Below are 24,759 nucleotides of genomic sequence, written 5' to 3' on the forward strand. Positions count from 1 at the left end.
ACAGAATACAACTGATATTGTTCTGGATAAGTTTGATTTATTGCAGCTATACCATATCAACCCTCAGCTCTTGTTCTTCCCTGTTCTTTATTCCCTCTTCTACCCAAAACCAACTCCCATTCAGAAAAAATTTCCATCAAAGTAAAGACAGCTACAACCTTAGGACACAGATTCTTCAAAAAATGTAAGGACCATAGAAATATTAACTTATAAATTTGTAATTATCAAAAGTTTAAATTATTCAAATTCAATTATCTATAAAACATAATCCTACAAATGCATTAATTCATTTCATCATGAAAATGGTACTATCCCAAGTGTTGTTAGTATTTTAAGTGTCCTGATAAATATTCTTAGCACTACAATGTGTTCGGTAAATGCATGTTGATTAACTGGCAGGAATCTTTTCAGACAAATAAAATAGGAAAATAGACAAGGTGAAGTAATCTCTTTCAAGGTAATATGAAACAGTAAACTTATATGAAACACAGAATATTTCTCAATTTTAAGACAAGTCTGAATAGTTGGCAAGGTTCTTCAATTGGAGCAAGCTCGATCTGTGATATCTCAAAGAAAACTGAAAGTTCTTGACAAAATTCCTTGACAAATAAGTGAACCATATTTCAAGAAATCACTGAAAATCAAGTTGTGTCAAAAGGACAGACAAACAAAAAATGACAACAGTATGTACATTTTCACATCTGCCATAGCCAAATAAGCTTAATAGATAGATAGATAAATATGCATCACAAGTAAATTAACGGAAATAATAATAGTCAAGAATAGGTATATTAGTGAACAGATAGTAGGAGTGTAGATGGGGAAATGTATAATATTCTGAAATTCACTGAAGAAGCTACAAAAACCATACAATCAGATAAGTGCAATTACTATTGTGTATCTTCCATCTATCCATCCATTTTCCAACCCGCTGAATCCGAACACAGGGTCACGGTGGTCCGCTGGAGCCAATCCCAGCCAACACAGGGCACAAGGCAGGGAACCAATCCTGGGCAGGGTGCCAACCCACCGCAGGACACACACAAACACACCCACACACCAAGCACACACTAGGGCCAATTTAGAATCGCCAATCCACCTAACCTGCATGTCTTTGGACTGTGGGAGGAAACCGGAGCGCCCGGAGGAAACCCACGCAGACACGGGGAGAACATGCAAACTCCACGCAGGGAGGACCCAGGAAGCGAACCCGGGTCCCCCAGGTCTCCCAACTGCGAGGCAGCAGCGCTACCCACTGCGCCACCGTGCCGCCCCTATTGTGTATCTTGATTTTCCCAAAAAAAAAAAAAAAGGTTCCCATTCAAAACACTAGGGATCAAGCTAAATTATTTAAGGTACAGTGTGAAGATGGGTGCAAATGGCTTGTAAACCAAAAGTAAAGCATCAAGATGCAAGGAACTTTATTTAAATAAGGTGACCTTAAAAGTGGCATCCCTTAGATATCAATGCTGTGGCAAATGCACTTTTTAATATACATAAATTATCTTGGAAAAAAATATGAGTAAGAAGCTGGTATGTCTAAGGATCATACTATATACTATGTTGATTGTCAGATAATGCAAAGTTAGCTATATCATTACAGAGGTACCTGGGCAGAATAGGGGCTTGTCCGGATTTGTGGCAGGTTGGTGTAGTTTAATGTAAGTAAATGTTAAAAATTATGCCATATTTCAAAACACAGCAAGATGCTCAAAAGTTGAATGTAAACCTTATGAGAAGGACATAGGAGTCATAATGGAGTGCCCACAACCAGACAGTGGTGCAAAGTGAATAAGAAGTCTGTTAGGATGTCAGTGTGGAATAAATGTCAAGGGAGCTTCATCTACTAGATAATAAAACACTTAAGATCTGTGTGTGTATCCTGTCCCTTAGAGTAATATGATTGGTCAGTATGGCTTTGGTGTTGTGATTCAACGAGGAACAGCGAGTGTTAGACACACGAGGAGGAGAAACCGCATAGGAGGTATGCTGATAGAGTTGCTTCCAAAGACGAGGTATATATATATATATATATATATATATATATATATATATATATATATATATATATATATATATATATATATATATATAAGTGGTCAAGAGGTGAGAATGGGGTCTCAAAAATAATGATGGAGATTGAGAAGCAGGTTTTACAAGAATGCGCTCGAGAGAGGGAACACCAATGAAAAGAGGTTTTTGACATACACAAACAGACAGGAAATGTGCTGAAGGTTCACACAGGGCAAGAGATACTATTTCCTGTCTTTGAAAGGTAACACTGTTAGTAATTATATACACACACACACACTAATGAGGCCTCACTTGGAGTACTGTGTGCCGTTTCTATTCATCATAAAAAGGACACAGAAGTGCTAGAGTACTGTAAGTCCAGAGAAGAATAACAAGACTAGTTACAAGTTAAGAGCAAAGAATGAAATGGCTGAAACTTTTCAGATTAAGCAAACAGAGGTTAAGAGATGACATGTTTGAAATTTATCCGATTTTGAAGTAAAAATAATATAGTGGAATCCCTTATTTTAAAATAAATATTCAATAAGAACACAGGGAGACAGATGGCAACTTGTTAAGAGTAAAATTTTCACAACATTAGAAAGTAACCCCAACCCACACACACACAGAATCAGTTTCAAGTATTGTAGTAGATAGTAGTAATTTGGGGACCTTCAAAACTGACATGGATGTCATTTTGGATGAACAGAAACAATGAGATTGTTGGGCTAAAGTCCTGTTCTTAAAATAGTTATAAAGTTTTAATAAGGCTAAAGTAAAAACTCTTTGGTGTTTCTAAAATTCCAAGAAATAAATACCTACCCGCGACACTGTATATAAAATGATTAAATGAGTTTTACTTAGGGTGCGGGAATGGAAACTGGTCTACCCCATAAGAAACAGAGACCAGTTACAAAGGAAAATCTTTAATGTATGCCTCTACCAGAAATATGGTGATCAGACACACTTAGGAGAGGCAACCCCTCCCAGTTATATCTTCCCACTTATATTTGTGCCAGAAATGCAGGTCCTAGATAAATTCAGAATTTTTGAAAGAGAGAAGGATGGAAAGATTCCAAATTCCACATCAGGTAGTTTGAGATACAATCTAATTTGATTCTTATGCCCTAAGTATAATTCCCTTTATAAAATTCACCTGGAGGCAGCTGAAAGGGTACAGCAATCCCATCATGAACGCTGGCTCCGCTAGGCCGCACCAATCTAGTGTTGAGGGAGTCAAGCACGTTGAATTCCATGGACTTCAAGAAGTCTGTGCAATTGTTCTCAAAAATGACAGATACCACCACTTGACTGCCATCTTGCAGGTTTCCCTGGATGTCATACACCTATTTGGGATGAAAGACAGATTAGAAACTCCTATGAAATGGTGCCCACACATTTCCCTAACCATATTAATTCCCACCCTATTCTATCCAAGGTATTCCACACACCAAAGTGCCATTCAGACCTAATTAAGTAATGGGGTAGGGATGAATGCCATCTCTTTTAGCTACATACCAAGAACAGAGATCTCACACAAAGATTGGAAAGATAGCTTCTAGAAACTGGCAAATCACAATCTCTAGATCAGATTCCCATTTTCCTTAAAAAAAAAAAAATCTTTAACTGTGCAACCCACACAGCACTGGGCACGCGTCATGCACTACAATTTATTACAATGAATTTAAGTCAAGGCACTGCAAACATTTTGAAATACCTGTTCCCTTTCCTTTTTTGACTAGATGAATCAAAAGTAAGAGGAGAAACAAAACAGACATGAATGCAGCATACAATCTGAGAAGAAACAACCACTTGTCCAAGGTTATCAGGATTATGGCACCAGCTTGTCAAATGTTATGCTTAATTGTCAGCAGCTTTAATCTCAGGCCAGTGTGTTATAAAACAAACGCCACAAAGGTTTACATGGTTTATAATGCATGGAAACCTTACAACAGAAGACAAGACTGCAAAACAGCATAAGGAAATTTCACATGGTCAAGCAAAATGAACATAAAAAGCATGTGCTTGAAACAAGCAACCAGGTATGAAAGGCACTAACATAGACAGACAGATGTGAACATAATGTACAAAAGGCACTATATAGAATTAACAGATGAATAGATATAAATGGTACTGCATAAACTTAAGATATTTGTAAATAACTACATACAGAAAATGGCACTGAACATAAGATTAAATTATATATATATATATATATATATATATACACACATACACAGTACAGACAGACAGACAGACAGACAGACAGACAGACAGACAGATAGATAGATAGATAGATAGATAGATAGATAGATAGATAGATAGATAGATAGATAGATTTATTGATTAATATGGCCTGTTTAACAAAATTGTTTTACATACACATCCAGTACTACCTTTAAAAATTTTATGAAATAACATTTTCATTTAAAGGCTTAAAATGTCAATACGTAGCACCGGTGTTACCTTTCGTGATTTGTACGTACTGATATAGGTGCAGGGGAGTGGGATTTATTGCAGTCCTGGTGCAATGCTATAGAAAAGTTGCAAAGCTATAGAAAAGTTGCAAAGATAAAAATTATGCTCCTTTTTTTCTTTTCATGTTTCTGTAAGAAGATCGATTCAATGTCATATCACATTAGCGCTAAATAAATTATCTTTGAGTGGCACTAAAACTAAAATAAGTCTCTAGTACTTCTGTGTTTAACTTGCTGGTCTGCCAAGTAGCTTTACAGCTCTGACTGCCCAAATATGACGACAAAATTCTATGAAATTGAATTGAGTGCCATGATTATCCTTCCCCATATTCAAGTTTGCAGTATCTTCGCTAATTTATGCAAAAAATTCAACATAACCACCAAAGTAATGCACAGTGTCAGTTTTCACTGAGATAGCAGCTACAGAGATATTTTTTATTGTGCCAGGAAGAAAGGTGTAAGTAGAGCAATATTTTCCAACCATTTTTCTGTGGTGGCATGTTTTTGTAACCCAAAAAATCCCAAGGCACACAACGATTCTACCAACCACAAAAGCATTAAATACCTTAGATGTGTCAAACTCTCCAAAGGGGCAAAACAAGGCGGAGGCAAAAAAGCAGCTTGAAGATTGCAGTTTGCAGATACATCACTTGCATAATTTTCAATTATTGGTGGTGATGAATAACTGAGGATAGCATTTGCAGAGTTTTAACATAAGTTTTAATATATGCCCATTTATGAGATGCTTATTCCTTCAATTAAATCAGTCTTTAGCAGTGCATTCAAAGTCAACAATTGTTTCAATCGCTTTTTTACTTTGACATTTCTGTGTCTCATATGCTATGTTTATAATTAATACATTGGACTCGTTTTCTTAATGCCTTCCTTTCAACTAGCCTTTTAGGAAGGCAATAATTTTCAGGTTGTACTTGCTCAAGTAGTATTTTGTTAAAAGTTAAGGGTTAAGGTCACTGTTTAAGTTTAAACTATGCCATTAACTTTTTTTTAATTCCTTTGTTTTGATTCTAAATTCATTTTGTGATTCAGTGTCTATTTACTTAATGATTTATATATTAATTTTAAAATTACGTTTCAATGTTAGATGTGATTATTGCGATTAATTACGTACATTTATGCAATTAGTTATTTTTTTAATCAACTCCCAGCCCTAAACATTTCTGGAATCAGTCAATAGCACAAGAGTTGGGTGTAGTGATCAAATATGACCGAGTATCATGTGCTAACCAGTCTGTTTATTCAGTCTGCACAGTCTCATTGTGCCGAGTTGACCAAGTAGATTTTAAAGGAATTTATTCTACAGCTGTGCACAGGCCTTGGGAAATTTTTCTTCCTCAAGTCACCAGGACACATTTTCGAAAAAACAATGACATTTTTTGACATTGATGGGCTTGACCATAATGAGTTTGTTATCAATGTACAGACCGGTTATCAGTGACATTACTGAAATGCTGAGATGTCTACACGAAAGCATCAGGAGAAAAAAGCATGCACTTTGCACGATGAAAACATACTTACACACACTGGGTTATCAGTTTTTGACCAAAATGAACGTGGTTGTTGCTTTGCATTACCCCAGCCCCCACTCCCCCAACATTTGCCAGATCTCATTCGCTGTACCTCTGACACTGAAACTGAGAATGAAGGGAAGAAAATTTGTTTCCACGGAAGAAATACAGGAAAAAACGTCTGAGACTCTAGACACGGTAGCAAAAGATGAGTAAAGAAAATGTTAATAGGAATAGGAGAAACACTAGGGGAAGTGCACTGCACCTCAATAAGAGTATTCTGAAGGTGAGTAAAAAGACAATTTCTTAAAGTATGAAAATAAAGCTTTTTATCCAGGAATTTTTGCCACCCCATATGTGTGTGTGTGAGTGTGTGTGTGTCACATATACTTACAAAGTTTCAACTATTTTAAATTGCACACAGACTTTATGGACACCCTGTGTATATATGTCATATATATATATATATATATATATATATATATATATATATATATATATATATATATATATATATATATATATATATATATATATATATCACACAAATAATAGGTAAATAGACAGACATTACATTTAGGTGATATATTCAATAAATAAATTCTTATGTCCCAACAATAAAATACCTAGAAGAGAGCAACTATTAAATGCTAAGAACCAACCAAGTCAAACAGCTTTAACATTGTGGTCAGTGCAGCTGATGCTACACTAAGGCATGAGGCGTCAAGAATCAGTTGAAGCAGTTGATTGCCTGCCATTTGAAAGTGATCATGTTAACACTTTGGGCCTAACAATGATGAATTGTAGCTCCTGAAACACTCACCATCTTAATATAAGAGTTCTCAGCCAGGAGGCAGTAGTTTGACATGGGCTGTAAAAGACAAAAAGGAGGTAAGATTAAACATTCTCCAGCTAACAGATGGGGAGATCAAAAACAAAAAATGTGTTAGTAAGGAGGCAATCAAGTTGTACCATTAACAAGAGGTGTGAAAAGGTAATATAAAGTAATATGGCTGCAGCACATGTACAAAATGGGAGGAGGTTATTGGTGGTACTCTCAAACGAACAAATTTAAGCAGGGACTGTAAATCATTCAGATGTGTTGCTTGTGTGGTCTATGCTTACTGTTCCACAAATCGTTTTATCCAGTACGGGGTTGTGTGCTGCCTATCACAGCAGTAGTGACAGGCACATAGCACCAGCTAACCCCATACAGGATGCTATTCCACCATAAGTTTCACACACTCGGTCATATTGGACCAATATAAAGTTATCGCCTGACTTAAGAGTTGATTGACAGCAGGGAAAATGGCCCAGAGTAACTAGAAAACAACAATTCTGACTTGGGTGAAGATGAGCCAGATCCGCACAGACAGATATTAGACAGGGAACTGAACCTAGGCTTGTAGGGCTATAAGGAAGCAGTTCTAACCACTCTGCCGTCATGATATGCTTGTCTGAAATAGGAAGCAAAACCTGTGACACTCATTAGTGTTACAGAGAATGTAAATAAAACATGGGGAATCCTTGTGTAGTACTCCTATATAGGAATAAGATAAAAAAAAAACAAGGAAATCCATTTGTGTGTATATATCACAGAAATGGTATAAGAGGAACAAAGTAAGCAATGAGTTAACCTGGGAGCTGTATGGCAAAAAGACTAAATACAGTGCCGTCATTTGAATCCTGTGATACACACAAAAGGGGTACAAGATGGTAGTGAGAGAAGAAGATTCATAGATAGGAATGAGAGGACCTGGACTGTGGTGCGCCTATAAAGTAGCAGGATCAAAAAAAAAAAGCTAATCCAAGTAAAGGCATCATAAGAAAAACATTGTGAGCAATGAATACACTGTGAATGAATGAGGAACCTGCAGTGTGTTGAGCGGGGAAAGAGTGAAGATCAGAAAACAAAAAAAAAAAAAAGGTTCTAGGTAAACGTTTCATTAAAGGACTTTATGGAAAAGGGGGTATAGACATGAAAAGATGGTGCCTGTAGAAAGGTAAAAATATGAATTAGGTAAAACACACACACAAAAAAAATAAAAACAAAAGGTATTTCTAAGAACAAGAAAATACTTTGGTATACACACCGGTAGTGGCTCCTCCTCTTCCTCTTCTGCAGTCCCATTATGAACAGCTGCTTCTGACTCCACATTCTCACTTCGGTGCCGCTTCTTCTTAGATTTCTTTTCTTCCTTCTCTTTCTTGTGTTTCTTTTTCTTGTGTTTTGAAGATTTCTATTTTGAAAGAAATGCTGAAATCTTGTGCCCCAGCAGTACCCACAAGTTCATCACACTGAAACACGCAATATCTGTTGATGCATACTTTCTCATTTTATCAACCTGCCACAGCCCAATTTGAGGAAAATGTTAATTTACCTCTGGGGCTCATTCTCTGCAGGATTTTATCTTTAGGTCTGTCTATAAATTTACACCATTAAACCTTAATCCCATTTTCTCACTGACATCTCACATTGTGATAGGGTGGCCAACATCACTCAACTCCTAAACAAAGTTTATTTTTTTCTTTTTTGTACATTTTAAGTTTCCCTCAGTGCCCTCTCTCACACAGGCAATTGGAGAAATTTGCAGGTTAACCATCCCAGGAATTTGCTGAAGTTCACGTATCATCCACACAAGAAAAAAGAAGAAACGATCAAACATGCATATGGTTCACAAGTACCCAACACAGGTTTCCAATTTGTATTTCTAAAATAATACTTTATAAGCAGCAATGCACAAGTGCTATATTTAATCTATTTATTTATTCAATTATTTTTTCTCACCATGTACACCAATCATAAAGATGTCCCTGAAGCATAAACAACACAGCAAGTACGTAAACCTTTTTTTTTTTTGTCCATGGAAAGACATGCGATACTGGAAGCATTGGAACCAACAAATGGAACAATTGTGTTGTCATATTAGATGGTCCAGCACAGACTTTACAATGGGATGCAAAAATGTGGGCAACCATGGTCAAAATTACTGTGAATAGTTGAGTGAGTAGAAGCTGAACTAATCTCCAAACTGAAACTTTTAGCATTTTAAGTAGGAATAGTGTATTATTTGTGTTATGCTTAATTGCAGAGTGAAAAAAGGAAAGGCGCACCATGCAAAAATTTAGGCACCCCAAGAGATTTGAAGTCGCAACTTTTTCTAGTCACTTTTAGAACTGTTCAGCAAAATAATCAAATCAGTCTTTTATAATCTGTTCACTTGCATACGTATGCAACGATGATTTGGATTGCATGTGTGCCAACATGAGAAATTCCTGAGAGTACCAGAACCTGTTACCAGGTTCTGACAAGGGGAAACTGCTGAACAGAATGTCGAAGGACTCAAAACCTGTTTTTGCTTATGCATGCACGCGACCTGGTAAGTTGATGGTAAATTGCTGGGGTAGTCTGCACATATCATAGGGGTTACCGTTTACAAGCTATTTAAATTACAGTGTCATCTATTTTGTTGATGTTCTGTATAGATCCTTCTGATTGCCAGCTGGTATGAAAGGTAAATCTCTGGCATAGTTTGTATTGTGAAAGCGGTTATTACTTACATTCCATTTAAATTATGTTTTGTCTGTTTTGTTGAGATGTTTTGCATGGATCATTGAGTTGCTATGAAAGGCATTATGTGAATAATTTATTGATTGTATGGTTGTTAGGTAAAAAGAACAAATAGATATCAGCAACTACATGGAGGTCAGAGCTTTAAGGACAATCTAAAGTGCACTATACTAAATTCAGTGGAGTAATTCATTTTCAACAGACTAACTTTTAAACAGAACATTTGTGTGATTTGGATAAGGATAATTTAACCATAAAAACAAACAGCCTGCCCTAACTTAGATACTCACAGACTCTTCTTGGTCCTTTTCACTTTCTTTGGGTGACTCTGGCTCACTGAGGGGTACAGCCTCCAATGGCTGTTGCTGTGGACACATGAAAGAAACTTAAAGTTAGACACTACCAAATACACACCGTGCCAAGGCGCCCTCACTTCCCCAGAGACCAAAAAGATTATTATTAAAGTAGGCAGGTTTAAGTCATCTGACTTGAAGAAAGTGCCAGGAAACCTAAGGGTAGAGTTTGTGGACTGGAAAGCAGCCTCTATGAATTTCTTTCTGAATTGAGGAAAAAAAATAAAACAGAGTGCGCTGAAAGAAGGTTGGTCCCAACCTGAGGTTTAGAGGGCACAGGAGCTGTGGCAAGCCAGAAATCCAAATCAGAGGCCTGTGGAAAAGGAAGAATGAAAATGAGAATATGAAATAAAAAATAAACTTCCTGTCCTCCTGACACTGTTCATAAATGGATGGAGTGTTCATTGCTTTAAGGAATCCTAAAAGAAAGCTGTTCTGGTACATGCAGCCATTAAGATGAGATACAACTAAAAATGACACTTTGTCATTCTAAACAAAACAAAAAAAAAACATGGCAGCTGAAACAGAATTGGCAACACTGCAACATCTCCACAGTACTGAATTAAAAAATATTAGTAAGAAAAAAAAATATTTTTCATTTATTTGCTTACCTCAGTGGGTACTGCGGCAGGTACATCGTTAGTTTTTGCCTCTTTTGCCTCTGAAGTATCCTCTGTGGAGATTTTGTCCTCAGCCTGTTCTCCCTGGTGCTGCTGTTCTTCCTCCTCAAGTTCCTCTGTTGGTGCAGACTTTTTGCGTTTCTTTTTTTTCTTCTCTTCCTTGCTTTTCTACAGAAGACAAGTAAACACAAAGTAACCCCTAACATGCTAATAATGAGTCACCATCGAAACTCTTATATATACAAGTTATTAGAGTTATACAACTGGACCACCATAATACTATTATTGACAGAATATGCACCAGCTATGAGATGCACTCAAATTATGCTGAATTCAAGACTGAATTTCATTTTCTAAAACACTCCACTTTCAAATGCAATAGTCAGGGACTTAAAATAAAGAGGAAATGGCGGAGTCCATGTTTGAAATAGCCCTTGGTATTCAGAGGTCTCTGTAGTGTTCCACTGTTGGCTGAAAACTAAAATCTGTGGAATATACCATTAGCTACTGTATATACAGTGTTATTGCTTAGGCTATTAATTTCTTAAACAGGCTAATCGCATCATATGCAGACACGCAATCTGCAAATGAAAGCAAAATCACCGCCTGTTTCTAACTAGCTTCACAAAGAATGGCTACATTTGGTGACACGTTCACACTTCTGTGCAGTAGGGCAGAAGCCTCCAACTCACTTACTGTAGAGGTGTGTGATTCTTGCTTCAACATCAATAAAACATTTGATTGAAATTTCATTATTTGGAACCTTTGTCTTGTTCCATTTGGATTTTTTAAAAGTATATCTTGATGTTAGGGACCATGGCTTCCTTTTCTTCATTTGGGATGAGGGTTAAACTAAAAGAAAACTTGATGGGAGATGTTCAGTATATTTACGGCAACTCTGACCCATGCATTTCAGAGAATCTATGAAATGACAATACCAATGGGACATGTAGCCAAACCAACTGCCTGATGATTCACACACTCAATAATCCATATCACAGAGCCATTACAATAATGTGCGTTGACATGACAAACATATTACACCTTAAATGTGATGAATATGATGCATAGACTCTATTTTAGTTCATTTTTAAGAGAGGCAATGCTGCATATTTGCACTGAAAAACTTTGGTTTGTCATCAGTATTTATCAACTACTTGTCAATTCTCAGGGAACTGCCCAACAGGTAAGGAATATCTCAAGCCAAGCTTCAGCTCCATCATGGCTAATGTGCTGGAAGCCATTAACTGACTGACTAGGCACTACATTTATTTTCCATGTGGGAATACATACATAAACATAAAATATTTTTGCAAACAAAAAAACTGACAACATAAAAAGGCAATTTGCAGCAGTGTCCGGTTCTCTTGATGTACTCACTGCAATTTACTGCACTCATATTGCACCTAGTGAGAATGACACTGCTTTTGTTTACCACAAGCAGTTACATTCATCTCCGATGCCAAGATAAGACATGAAAAAACACTGTGCCTTGGTGGGTCAACCCATGATTTGTTTATTTTAAGACAAAGTAGCATTGGCAGACAACTTGCTGATGATACTGTATGTGTGGCTGGCTTGTTGCTAAGGTAATTTGGCTGAACCCTTCATTTTTCATACAGCCAGTATTATTCATTGTAACAGCAATCGTGTCATTACAAGTGCCTGGTGATAGTCGGAAAACTGCTCAGACACTGGTGACTTGCACCTTCCTTGACCCCCAGAATGCAAGGGAGAAGAGCTATAATGCCACACATGATCTTGTGTGCTCATCTGTGGAGCACAACACAGAACTCCTCAAGTGCAGGTGGTGGTCTCAACACGCCAGGTGAGAGGCTGCTCTGCCAGCCAATGAAAGTTTACAGTATTGTGACTGCATATGTATGAGGTTGGTTAGCAGAGTCCATATATGAATGTTTCAGAAAGGCAATGGGGTGGAGGTTTGAGGCACAGTTACATACACATTTACAAGATGATGGTGATTTATAAAGGGTAAATTACATCAATAGACATTTGCATACAACAGATTTTTTAAATCTTATATATATTTGTTTTACTGTACAAAATTTTATGCTCAAATCCAAGCAAAGTTTTATATACGAGCCCCCAATCATGCAGTTCTAGTTTAATAAAAAAACATGGAGAGCATAATTTTTTTAGTTTCAATGGTAAAATAGGCTCAAATAAAACACCTTTTCGATGACTGCATATTTTACTCTGTTTTGTCACAAAGCCAGTAATGGGTATCAAGTGACCTGTAATAACATGTTTTTAAAATTTATTTTACAGAACACCCCCCACCAACACACAATTTATTTTGAGGATATTACAGTTTTTGAAGAGTTAATTAGTGGGTCCCAGAGCTCCCCTGTATTTTGTACCTTGGCTGTATTAACTGTTTTTCCAGAGCATACTAACTGATGTCTACCTGTTGTGGCACGCGGCTGGGGGTGGTACCCAGCCGGGATGCCCAAGAGGTCCGGAGGAGGGCTCACGCTTCCTCCAGACCATGAGGGGGCGACCGCCCTGGTTGCTGTGGGGGCCACGGGTACGGAGCTTTGAAGCTCAACCCTGTAGGGGCCCGTGGTCACCGCCAGGGGGCGCCCCAATGCCTGGAGAGCCCTGGACCTCAGCACTTCCGCCACACCAGGAAGTGCTGGGGGGGGAAGAGGAGCAGGGACACCCGGAGTGCTTCCGGGGATGCAGCCGGCACTTCCGCCACACTGGGGCGTGTCGGTGGAAGATTGCCGGAACACACCTGGAGCACATCCGGGGGACAATAAAAGGGGCCGCCTCCCTTCATTCAGGGCTGGAGTCGGGTGGAAGAGGATGAGGTCTGGGAGAGGAAAGAGGTGGCCTGAAGAGAGGAAAGGCAGTGTGTGTTGGCCTGGACTTGTGGGGTGATTGGTGCTGCGGCACTGGGTTGTGCACTTTAATATTTGTAAATACTTGTAAAATAAACGTGTGTTGAGATTTAAAACGATGTCCGTCTGTCTGTGTCCGGGCTGTTTCCCACACTGTAAAGTACACCACCGCTTCACAGTTTACAACAGAAAATAGTCTCATATATACAAATTTCCTCAAAAACCATCTAATGGCTTCTTTTAGCTCTTTTCCTTTCCTTCATTCTTGCAATTTCAGATCTATTTAATTTTCCTTTTTATTCCACACTCTCTAATTGTCTGTGCAGAGTGTGTGCATTCTCTTCCCTTACATATACAAATTTTCTGTTAATATGCAAATGTATGGAAAGTAAAACTTTGATATGTCAGATATCCAGCAGAGGAGGAAGTGAAATTAAATACACACTCAGCAAACAAATCTAGCAGTTTAAACAAAGTCTTAAGTTAAGTCAGTAGATTTTTTGAAGAAGAAATCCTCCCAATTTTCAAACAATGAATTATTCCTGAACTTGGACACTTAGGATATATGGCATTTTTATAGCAATGCCTTAAGTCATGGGCATTCAAGTTGAGCAATATGTGACTGCTAACAAAGTTTATAATAACAGCTAAACAAATTATAACTGAAATGGAATCTCAGGTCTGTCAGAAAAATCATTTAAGAATTGCAGCTCCTTGTACAGCTCTTGGTACAGAAGCAACGGCAAACAAAATGTGTTCATGGAAGTCAAGAGTGCTTCTAACTGCAAATTTTTTTTTTTGTTCTTTATTTCGCCTTATACAATTTCTTGTATTAGGAATTTGTTAGTTTTCGCATACCCCTTGGGGTCAGAGCGCAGGGTCAGCCATTGTACAGCGCCCCTGGAGCAATTGAAGGTTAAGGGCCTTGCTCAAGGGCCCAGCAGAGAAGGATCTCTTTTGGCAGTGACGGGGATTTGAACCGGCAACCTTTGGGATACCAGCGCAGATCCTTAGCCTCAGAGCCACCACTCCGCCCTATTCTCATCCAAAGTGCCTTTGAAACCAAACTTCATGGTTACTTCGGCTTTCTTTGGTTTAAAGTGATGATATCATTTAACATTTTATTTATTGTGAATACGAAATGGCATTTATTTACACATGTTAGATACATTTTTAATCATCTGACGGACTTTTAAACACTTTCGGTTTTGTGATCCAGAGACCTTAATGCATTTTAATTTTATAATAATAAAACATACAGTCTGGACCTAACAAAACAGTGTGAATATTTCCACAGTTCCTTAGCCATTTTATAAGCAACATTTTTATTACTTTGTAATTTAGGTGCTGATGATTGGAAGGATTCTGCAAGAGATTAAATAAATGATCTTTATGCCCTGAAAAATAACATACCTTCCTTTCCTTGTCCTTCTTTTTATCTTTCTCTTTGGATTTTTTGGGGCGCTGCTCCTCTGCTGTGGTGTCTACATCAGGAGATTTCAGTCCCTCTGTTCGAGATGGGCGATGCGTTCGGACAGGCAGCTTTTCACTATCTGCTAAAGGTCTGCACAATGAGAGTAAAATCAAGGATGAGGAAAAAAAATTCACACACACAAACTTAAATGTATTAAGTAAAGAACAGTCTTGCGTTCAGTCTCGACACCCTTTATCTTTTAGCCCTCTAAACATCTTACTCAGCACCCCTTGGAGATAGGTGTATTCACCCAGGTCTTTATCCAATAAAGGATTTCAAAAGATGACATTTGACTTTGACAGATCTGTGATAGAGGCACATAAAGAGACATTCCAAAATATCCAAATATTCCTCAACTACCACACTTATTTCAGGACATTTTATCTTAATGGACACTTGTTACTTTTAAACTACTTTTCTGAACACATGAATTATGGGAAATGAGAGCTTATCCCAAAAAGAAATGAGTGCAAGGCAGGAGCCAGTAGTAGATAAAGATATCAGTCATGGTGAACATTTTCATACACTCATCTATACACACTATTTGTTTTTATTTAATTTAATAATCAATCATGCTCCACCAAGCCAATGAAAATATGTGAAGCTAGTAATTATTTTTTCTGCAAGATATAATAAAAAGTTAAGGTGGTTTTCTATTGCACTTCTACATAACACCCAATTTTCAAACCAACATGGCAAAGTTAGGCAAAATTAACTAAAAGGTGGTAGGCAACCTTGGATATGGTGCCAGTCCTTCACAGAACCCACACACTGATCACAAGTCCACATGCACACTCATCACATGGGGTGTGGATGGGCTATTGTATAGGATACACACATGCAATTCTAGCCAGTTCACGTTTGCCAGTTAATCTAATGTACAAATCTTTGAACTGTGAAAAAGACAATGTATAATGAGAAAAAGCCACTAAGATACAGAGAGAACATACGAACTGCATAGAAACAACAACTGGACATCAGAGACAAATCCATTACACTTGATCTTCTGAGGCAACACAGCTAACAGTTGTGTCACATTGTAGACTGCATTTAACCTCTCAATTATGAAATTAAACCTAAAAACACTCCTTCCAAAAAAAACCTGCATATTATAAATGTTAAACATAAACACCACAGCACACGCAAATAAAAAAAGGTTGAAGATGTTCACACAGACCTTGGTAACTGCTAACTTAAATCTTTGTTAGCCTGGGCAGATATGTCAGCTGAGGAAGATGACATAAATGGAGGTGGAAGTCAAAAGTATTAACTCACTCAACTGAGCAGAGGCAGTGTCAACTATTTTTGGAAACATTCTAAAATTATTTATTTTGATTTATTCAAATAATGAATGAATCAAGATGGTACAAGTGATTCTGAGTTTCTACCAATGAAGGACAAATAACAGTTAAGTTAGTGGCGAGACCATTCTTGCTGTTTACAGTTCAGTGTTGCAGCTACTTGATCATACTTGCATATCAGAGTTTCATTCCTTCAGTGTTAACCATATCTAACATCTGTGTTTTGTGCATAGACTGTATTTGCTGCCCGAAACAACTACATTTAACAATTATTAGATCATGTTCATGAAAATTGCCTGAAAAGTAGGCATCTACTGTATAATAAGCCCATGCATATGGTGCAGCTGAGACTATTACAACTACAAATCAAATTAAATCATAATATAAAAAAATCTTTTGTCATCTTGTGCATCTTCCCCTCTTGACCAACTTTCAAGCAAACTTTATCTCACAAAGTGCTTATAATTGCAAATATTTACACAAAGTGCTTTAAAATCATTTACACTCAACCACTATAACAGGATTTAAATTGTACACCAAGTTTCCCACTATAAAAGTGACATACATACAAACAGTACAGAGTAAAAGTAGACCAAGAATAAAGAGACTAAGAAGTCAACAAAGAGCCAGAAAACTGCAAGTCACAGACTCAGAATGAGAAAGTCAGGTTTTAGGGGTCAGGGTAAGGCTTCAGTCTTAAAAAAGGGCACCAAGAAGCCTCACACAATGGGAGAAGCGTAACAATATGTATCTTAAAATGTCCCAGAGGCAAAGAGAACATGTGGAAAGACAAGGGATGCATCTGCACAAGATAGTCTAAACAGCAGGATTATCATCTGCGACAGGAGGAGAGAGATAACATGGGGATCTAATTAGTCACTTACCGATATGCTCCTCCTCCAGACACCAGGCTGGCCAGCGAGAAAAAGAAGGGAAGGCAGAGTTGTGTGCAGCAAAAGAAGTAAGACAGGGATGGAAAGAATAAGAGTGAGCAGAGAGAGTGAGAGTGAGACAGAGGGACAAAAAGAGTAACAGTGCTCATTTGAAAGTGTGTGTACTAATAGCAGTACACACTGCTATCATGTGTACAGAGTATAGAGAATGATGTGCAGTAAGTGTGTTTAGCTTATACAGGAAAATGACAGCTGAAATGTTAGAGGAAAAGAAAAGGTTAAGTATGTCATACTATAAGACTACAGCAATCTGCCAAATGACTCATTGGCCATTCAAACTGCAATATAAAGAAGCCAAGTCAACAATGCCAGCACCACGCAATTTCAGACATATAACGCCTGTAGGAATAGTGTACCCCTGCTTTCAGGTTTAATTGAAAAGGCCCATCCTCACTGAAAGGTAAAAGAGTTTTAAAGTGGTAATTTTTCTAAATATTGTTAAGAGATGCAAATTTACTTTGAAAGCATAGCAGTGGCTCACTATTTGAATAGACTTAAATCTGGAAGCTGTCATAACGGGAGCAGATTCACCCTCTGCCAGAAGTGAAAAAGAGAGTTTTACAAGTTAGATGGGTGAACATCTGGTCCTGTGGGCAGCAACTCCATGCCAACATAATAAAAATGAATGCTAGACCAACAGAGGCTTTTGAGAAAACTATTGATGGTTAAATCCAATAATAAGTTTCTCCACCGCTCTGTACAGGAGCAAGATGGGAATCTGGTTTGCTGATACGTTTGAAACTAATATGGCACAGTCATAGCTTGTCTCTTTGAGCCTGAGGGTCAGGACATTTAAAGTGAAAAATAATGGGGCAGGGGGTGAAACTCGACTTACTTATCTAGATCAATATCCAAAGCCTTATAGGGATCATTTGAGTCCTTGTCATCTTCATCACTAGGCAGTGCATTCTGAAAAGCAATTCAACAAAAAAATTAATCAGTAAGTGCATCATTCTCTACTGTGGGTAAACCACAGGTCTATAGTGTTATCAGTCCTCACCTCAGGCATTTCCTCGGTGACAATGTCCACTCTCTGTGCAGGGGCAATATCCTCTTCGCTCTCTGTGTGAGCAGAGTCATGTCGGCGGCTCTTGCCATGCTTTTCCTTCTTTTTCTTCTTCTTCTTGTCCTTCTTCTCCTGTTTCTGCTTCAGCCGCCGCTCCTCTTCCAGTTTCAAATACTGATCTGAAATAGGCATCCCTGGTAGCCGAAAAATACCAAATTAAGTTTATTTACCATACCCTCTGTTGTATGTAATTGTTCATTTATTTATTTTCACATTTGTTTTCCTGTTGATCACACTGATAACATGCTGTGCTGGACAGATCAGCCCATATGATCCCTAGAATCATTTTCCAGTTCCTCTTGAGGAGATGCTTCCTTGCCAGTATACAAAATTGTGCTTAACAAAATGTTTTGTGGCAGTGTTTGTAACTACAGGCACTATAAAATAAATGAAAAGCAGCATTTCTTACCAGGTACTTTCAGAGGCACAGTGAGGTCAATCTGCACTACTGGAATGTGATCAACACCAGGGGTATCCTGGTAGCTCTGAAAACACAGCAGGATTTAGAATGAACTGACATCACTGAAATTGATGCTATACTTAATGAATGATGCAATGTACCTTTTGAGGAGATGGAGAACTCTTTATGTAGAAAGGATTGTTGGCTTGTTCCTGTTTCCTGGCCTCCCGTCGCTATAAAGAAATTAAAAAGAGATTACAGCTTGCTCCTATTGTGCTATATGCCTTCCAAGGCTAATTGAATTACACTCGTAAATACAAATGTGAGCTAGATGCTAAATGTTGCCTCTAGTTGCTTATTAACTTTCCAAAACAGACAATATTAAATCTGGATAGAACATTACACTCTCGAGGCAGTGCCATCAGCACACATGATGTCATAAGCCTCACCCTGGCTAGCTCCTGTTCATCCAGCTCTGTTAGACGTGGACGTGAGTGCTTTGGCTCGTCCTCTTGGAAGATGGCCTTTGGTTTCTCATCCTCTGACTCACTCTCAGAAGGTGGTTCATTGATCCATGCATCAAGGTCCAAGCTGTCATAAGAAAACGAATGAGATGTGGATCACAGCTACACTGTACTTTAATTCTTTTTACTCTGTATGGTACGGTGTGATAATACGTTCTGTTAATGCCAAAGTATAAATCTTTATTTTATACAGCACCCTTACAAAGCTAATGGATTGCATATCAAAGCTGCAAGGTAAAATACAATTTATTTAGTACATGTTGCAAGCTTTAGTTGACTGATTGTTAATGTACTGCAACTTTCATGTACAAACACAGAGTCTATTACAGATTTGGTCCTCCATCACATTTAAGAATAACACATGCCAAAAAAAATCCATTCAGAACATTTATAAAATGAAAAAAATGATTTCTAGATTGTTTTACCCTGGCTGATACTACTGTAAATCACAACCTCTCTCAGCAGCAACTAGAACAAGGTAATAAACTGTTATGAGAGGAAGATATCATTTATAATATATCCTTAACTGCCCTTTGCTTATAAGCATGATCAAATTAAATAGGGCACCAGATAATTGGCAGAACTCACCCTTCTGGGACTGGCACCTTCTTTTGAGCTTTGGGGGCCACAGGATTCAGTTCACCAGCAAATAGAGCAGTTACTTCTTCCGCCACACTCACCTCCTTAGCCTGCAGTTTCTGGATATATTTTACTAGCTGTAGTATGCAGGATGCCTGAAACAAAACAAGAAAAGTGTGTGTGTGATAGAGTGAGGAAGTGAATTACAATACAAAATTACGATGGATGAGCAAATGGGCATTGGTGAAGACCTACAAGGCGCACACACTACCGGTTTAGCCAACTTATACAGTAGTACTTTGTTAAAATATCAGCTTTTTTATATTTTATATATATATATATATATATGTATATATATATTGTAAGCTGGAGTGCTGATCACACCCTCAGAGGACACAGACGCCCCTGGGAAAACCCCTGAAACAGCTGACAGTCTACCTTCACATTGCTCCTTACCCTTCTTACTTGCGCTGCAATGCACGATAAACCTCTCACGCGGTACTCCGCTTACTTAAAAGTATTGTGCAGCGCCTGTCAGCTTTGGAATTGGTTGTTTTGTTTCTCTCTCTCTGACATTCTCTGCTCCTGGCGGAACTGTCATCTCCGACTTGTCATAGAGCACGTTTAAACTTTTGAAAAGAGACAAATGTTTGTTTGCAGTGCTTTGAATAAAGTTCCTTTTTTTCTACAACCTCCTGTGTCTCTGTGCAAATCTGTGACCCAAGCGTGACAATATATATATATATATATATATAATATATACAAATGAGTGATGGATTGAATAAGAAACAGACCTGCTGTGCAAAAAGGACCAGACCAGACACTTTGTTTTAAGTTGTCCCAGGTATTTAATGTGTGTAATACGCTGCTGTGGCTATTATACCAGTCCACAGTGCCTAACCTACTGTTCTATACATTAGACAAATTATTTTATACGACCAACTCTGTACTCACTGGAGACAGAAAAGAACAGTAAAACTGGGGACCATCATGACTAACGCTGCCCATTCCCTTCATAACACATCATTCTACTGTAGAGCACATTTAGCGAACAGCCCATTACACTATGGTGTACTAGGAAACGTTACTCTGACTCTACAGCATTCCGATTGTATAATCATCATGTTTGCATCTTTCTTTACCCTAGTCAGTTATAAAAGACAAGCTGGGATAGGGACAAAATTTCTGTAGGTGTAAATCTAAGCTTGGTAGATTGTGTGTATGGCTTTCAAACCTGCACTTCAGTATCAGTCTTTGTTTTAACTGTTTTGAACTATATCAACGTGTACTTCATGATCTACGTTACTACTGTAAAATACAAATTTCTTAAAGTACTAAGTAATGAAATTAATAATATGCCATGCCATGTATCTCACGATCTGTAACATTAAGTCAAATTTGATATTGAAAATACAAATTTCTAAAAGTATGAATTGCTAGAATTAATAATATGCCATCAGTGTATCTTTCTGTCTATAACAATAAGTTCAATTTGATATGAAACACTTTTTTTATATATTTGGCAATTAGTAACAAGTCCTCTATGAAATAAATTTCAAAAATCAACAACGAGTGTTTCCATGACTTCTATTTTTTCAGCATTCCCTTAGCAACTGACTGCCTGCTAAATTTTGTCACTAATGAAAAAGAATTGGTCACTTCCTTTCATTTTCATCATCATGGTTACAACAGTAGTCAGTTAACACTTTCTGGAAAGATTAAAAACAATATCTCCATTAATCTCTGTGGTGTTTACCCCAAGCACGACTCAGACTTGGAACTCTATGCAATTACGGTTAAACTAGAGTTAGGCTTGGTGTGACGTGTAATGACAAACTTTACAGTGTTAAGCCTGAATAACGCATTCTGTTGCCATTTAGTGGATGAAATAACATCATGCTACAAAAAAAAAAATAAAAAAAAAAAATATATATATTTCTATGCTTCCTGACACTTTATGGTAACTCATCAATATTCATGAGCAAGATGGAGTCTCCAATGAAAACCACAAAGGTAAAGGCAGTTTTAGAACAAACTGAAACTGAATTATTCCTCGAATCTAGTGATAGTGACGACAGTATGAATTAGCCATCAGACATTGCTACACAAAGTTATACATATTACGATAGCATTTGACCAAACTGCTGTGCCCAGTGAATTCTGTCAAATGAAGCTTCACCATGATGTGACAGTAGCTGCGTGGCAAAATAATTGTAATCAAGTACATAGATAAGCAAGACAATAACAACCTAAGCACTGTTCACAATTTGGCAACTGTCAAGGATCGTTTCAGCGGAAATGTGAAAGTCACTAATCCTAGTGCTATAGTTCTCTGCAACAACATTAAAGGGTGCATCAATTGTGTAGGTCAAGCACTGACATTTTACCCACTTGTGTGCAAGTAACAGAAAAAAAAATGTAAGGGCACAAAGAAAGACTATAGTACTGTCCTGATTGCAACATCAGGCTGTGCATTGGTGTCTGTCTCAAAGTGTATCAAACAAAGGACACGTGCTAAATCTGCATCAGACAGCAGTGGACACTAGACATACCTTTTTTAAACTGTATTTATGATGATGTTTTAGTATTGACATGTTTCTGTTACACAGAATAACATTTTTCTTGTTTAGAAAAATTCAACATTTTTTGCTTGTTCTTCCTCAGGTAAGAGGTTAGTTAAATTTGTTTTGCAACTGCTAACAAGTCATCTTTCTGAGATAAGCGTCTTTCTTTCTTATGTTTCACCAGAAATCAGTAAGAAATGCCTTGTCACTAAATATTTAGGTTATTCTGTGGTAAGAGCTTGTTTTTCTTAAAGTTCCATGACAATTAGCAGTAAGTGGCCCAATAAACTTGTGTTCATTACCTGTGAAGGTCTACCTCACGGTAACCTGTACTGAACTTACAAAGAGTCACATTTGACATATTTCTGTACTATCATTTTCAGAGCCCCAATGGCATTTCACATCAACTGATTCATGTCTTTGTTTCCCCAGATCCTTAAAAAGTCAGGGAAGTTTCTAAGGCTACATCGTCACTAATATGTTTAAAAAAAACAAAAAAACAAAACAAACACAAACATTTAGTCTGTTTTCGCCTTTCGCCCATACTGTCCTGCTATTTGTAACCCCTGTACATGGAAACTTTTTAAAATGCTCTCTAAAGCCAGATACTTCTGAAAATGTTGGCTCAGTGTTGTAAAGTAAAACTTTATGGTTTCACCCATCTACAAAAGCAGATTCTAATCACACTCTGGTTTGTTCATGCTTATTTCCTAGCCTTTCTCAGATTGGATCCTGCTCATTACAGTGGCTCATTACGTGACTGGTCACTCTTCATGGACAAAAACCACATTCCAACACAGCAGGGATGTTTTCCATGGCACTTGTTGTGTTGCGTACCCATGTGTATTTAAATTGTGTTTTGCACAGTTTAAATGCTGCATACATATGCAAAAGGCATATAATCTAATGGTCAATACAGTTTACAGATTACAGGAAATACTGTGGCCTTTGACATTACTGTCCTTTCAAGGGTATTTCTACCATTCACACAAGCACAGTATTGGCAAACAGCTACATCATATGAGTTTTTGCTCATGTTAGTATGGAAGAGGATCATCCATCCATCCATCCATTTTCCAACCCGCTGAATCCGAACACAGGGTCATGGGGGTCTGCTGGAGCCAATCCCAGCCAACACAGGGCACAAGGCAGGGAACCAATCCCGGGCAGGGTGCCAACCCACCGCAGGACACACACACAAACACACCCACACACCAAGCACACACTAGGGCCAATTTAGAAACGCCAATCCACCTAACCTGCATGTCTTTGGACTGTGGGAGGAAACCAGAGCGCCCGGAGGAAACCCACGCAGATACGGGGAGAACATGCAAACTCCACGCAGGGAGGACCCGGGAAGCGAACCCAGGTCCCCAGATCTCCCAACTGCGAGGCAGCAGCGCTACCCACTGCGCCACCGTGCCGCCCGAAGAGGATCATTTTCATTTAAAAATGCAATGTAGTAGTGCAGTGAGGTTTTTTCATATTATTCCTGCAGTTTGTAACAATAAATGAGTGCTGGTATCTTTTCCTTTTGTTTCAACCCAAAATGTATTTTGAAGTCATGATGGTCATGCAAATGTCACAACTCACCCTCTCCTGCACCTCAAGGTCTGCACTTTGAACAAACTGAGGCAGCTTTTCAATCAGCATTTCTGTTGTCTCTTGGGCAGCCTGTTTTTCTCCTGCAGTTTCCCGCCGTGTCAAAACAGCAGCAAAGAGCTTGACAGCATTTTGGACATAAACAGCCTGGATGTGTCCTGGTAGGGTAGTCACTTTTGGTCTCAGCATGGCCTCTAGTGTCTGCAGGGGATCTTCCAAGTGCCTGGAAGAGAAGGGGAAAAGATCAGTAGAAGCTGAGGTTACACCGAATGGATGAATCATCCTCAAGATAGCTAAAAGCCCACTATCAAAAACTTAAGTCACTACATTACTTCTAGTATGGCACCATATGCAGCAGGCAGGACAATGTTGCGCATACATACTCTGAGAATTCTCCACAAATCCAGGCTGCAGCATATAGGACTTCACATATTCCATTGCGTTGAGTGTTTCCTGCAAGTAGGTGGGCATTGTCTAGTAACATAGCCATTTGGGCCACAGCAAAGCCACGGATAGCCTTGACACGAATTGCAACATCTAGCATCTGTGAAGCGATCAGGTGGCCGTGCCGAGTGCCTTCTAAGCGTGTCAACTCCACCAAGATGCTAATATACCTAAACGACAGGAACGACGGGCAGATGTATTTACAGGCAAGTGAGATATTGACCCTGCATCCAATTATCACCAATCATAGCATGGTAAACTCACCATTCAAAGTTGGTTATGTACTGATAGTTTGACTGACTGCAAATATCAATGATCTTGGTAAGCAGCTCATCCCTGTATGTTGTCCCTTCTGCCTTGTCAACATGGATCATCAGTTTTTTAACTATTTCCATCAGGTTCTTCTTGGAAACCTAAAAAAAAAAAAA

General features: G+C 38.2%; 1 protein-coding gene across 6 annotated transcripts in view; it reads right to left on the minus strand.

The window, feature by feature from the left end:
* The window catches only part of ap3d1 (adaptor related protein complex 3 subunit delta 1), a 1,136,182-nt gene that overhangs the window by 1,055,219 nt on the left and 56,204 nt on the right, over positions 1-24,759 (minus strand). For 2 of the 6 annotated variants that reach the window (XR_007936528.1, XM_051935238.1), the window contains exons 13-29: positions 24,596-24,744; positions 24,271-24,501; positions 23,879-24,110; positions 19,731-19,876; positions 19,068-19,209; positions 18,780-18,851; positions 18,628-18,703; positions 18,153-18,352; positions 17,988-18,061; positions 17,084-17,110; positions 14,838-14,988; positions 10,552-10,728; positions 10,200-10,253; positions 9,878-9,952; positions 8,110-8,256; positions 6,840-6,887; positions 3,170-3,359 (exon numbers count right to left, since the gene is read on the minus strand). Coding sequence is in view for 5 of the 6 variants with exons in the window: in XM_051935238.1 (XP_051791198.1) it covers positions 3,170-3,359; positions 6,840-6,887; positions 8,110-8,256; positions 9,878-9,952; positions 10,200-10,253; positions 10,552-10,728; positions 14,838-14,988; positions 17,084-17,110; positions 17,988-18,061; positions 18,153-18,352; positions 18,628-18,703; positions 18,780-18,851; positions 19,068-19,209; positions 19,731-19,876; positions 23,879-24,110; positions 24,271-24,501; positions 24,596-24,744 (2,191 nt within the window). In the remaining variant the exon portion in view is untranslated. The remainder of the gene's footprint in view (positions 1-3,169; positions 3,360-6,839; positions 6,888-8,109; positions 8,257-9,877; positions 9,953-10,199; positions 10,254-10,551; positions 10,729-14,837; positions 14,989-17,083; positions 17,111-17,987; positions 18,062-18,152; positions 18,353-18,627; positions 18,704-18,779; positions 18,852-19,067; positions 19,210-19,730; positions 19,877-23,878; positions 24,111-24,270; positions 24,502-24,595; positions 24,745-24,759) is intronic. The other 4 variants (XM_051935239.1, XM_051935241.1, XM_051935240.1 and 1 more) reach the window with 4 other exon arrangements.

Source organism: Erpetoichthys calabaricus, chromosome 12 (assembly GCF_900747795.2).
Source record: "Erpetoichthys calabaricus chromosome 12, fErpCal1.3, whole genome shotgun sequence".
NCBI classification, from domain to species: domain Eukaryota; kingdom Metazoa; phylum Chordata; class Cladistia; order Polypteriformes; family Polypteridae; genus Erpetoichthys; species Erpetoichthys calabaricus.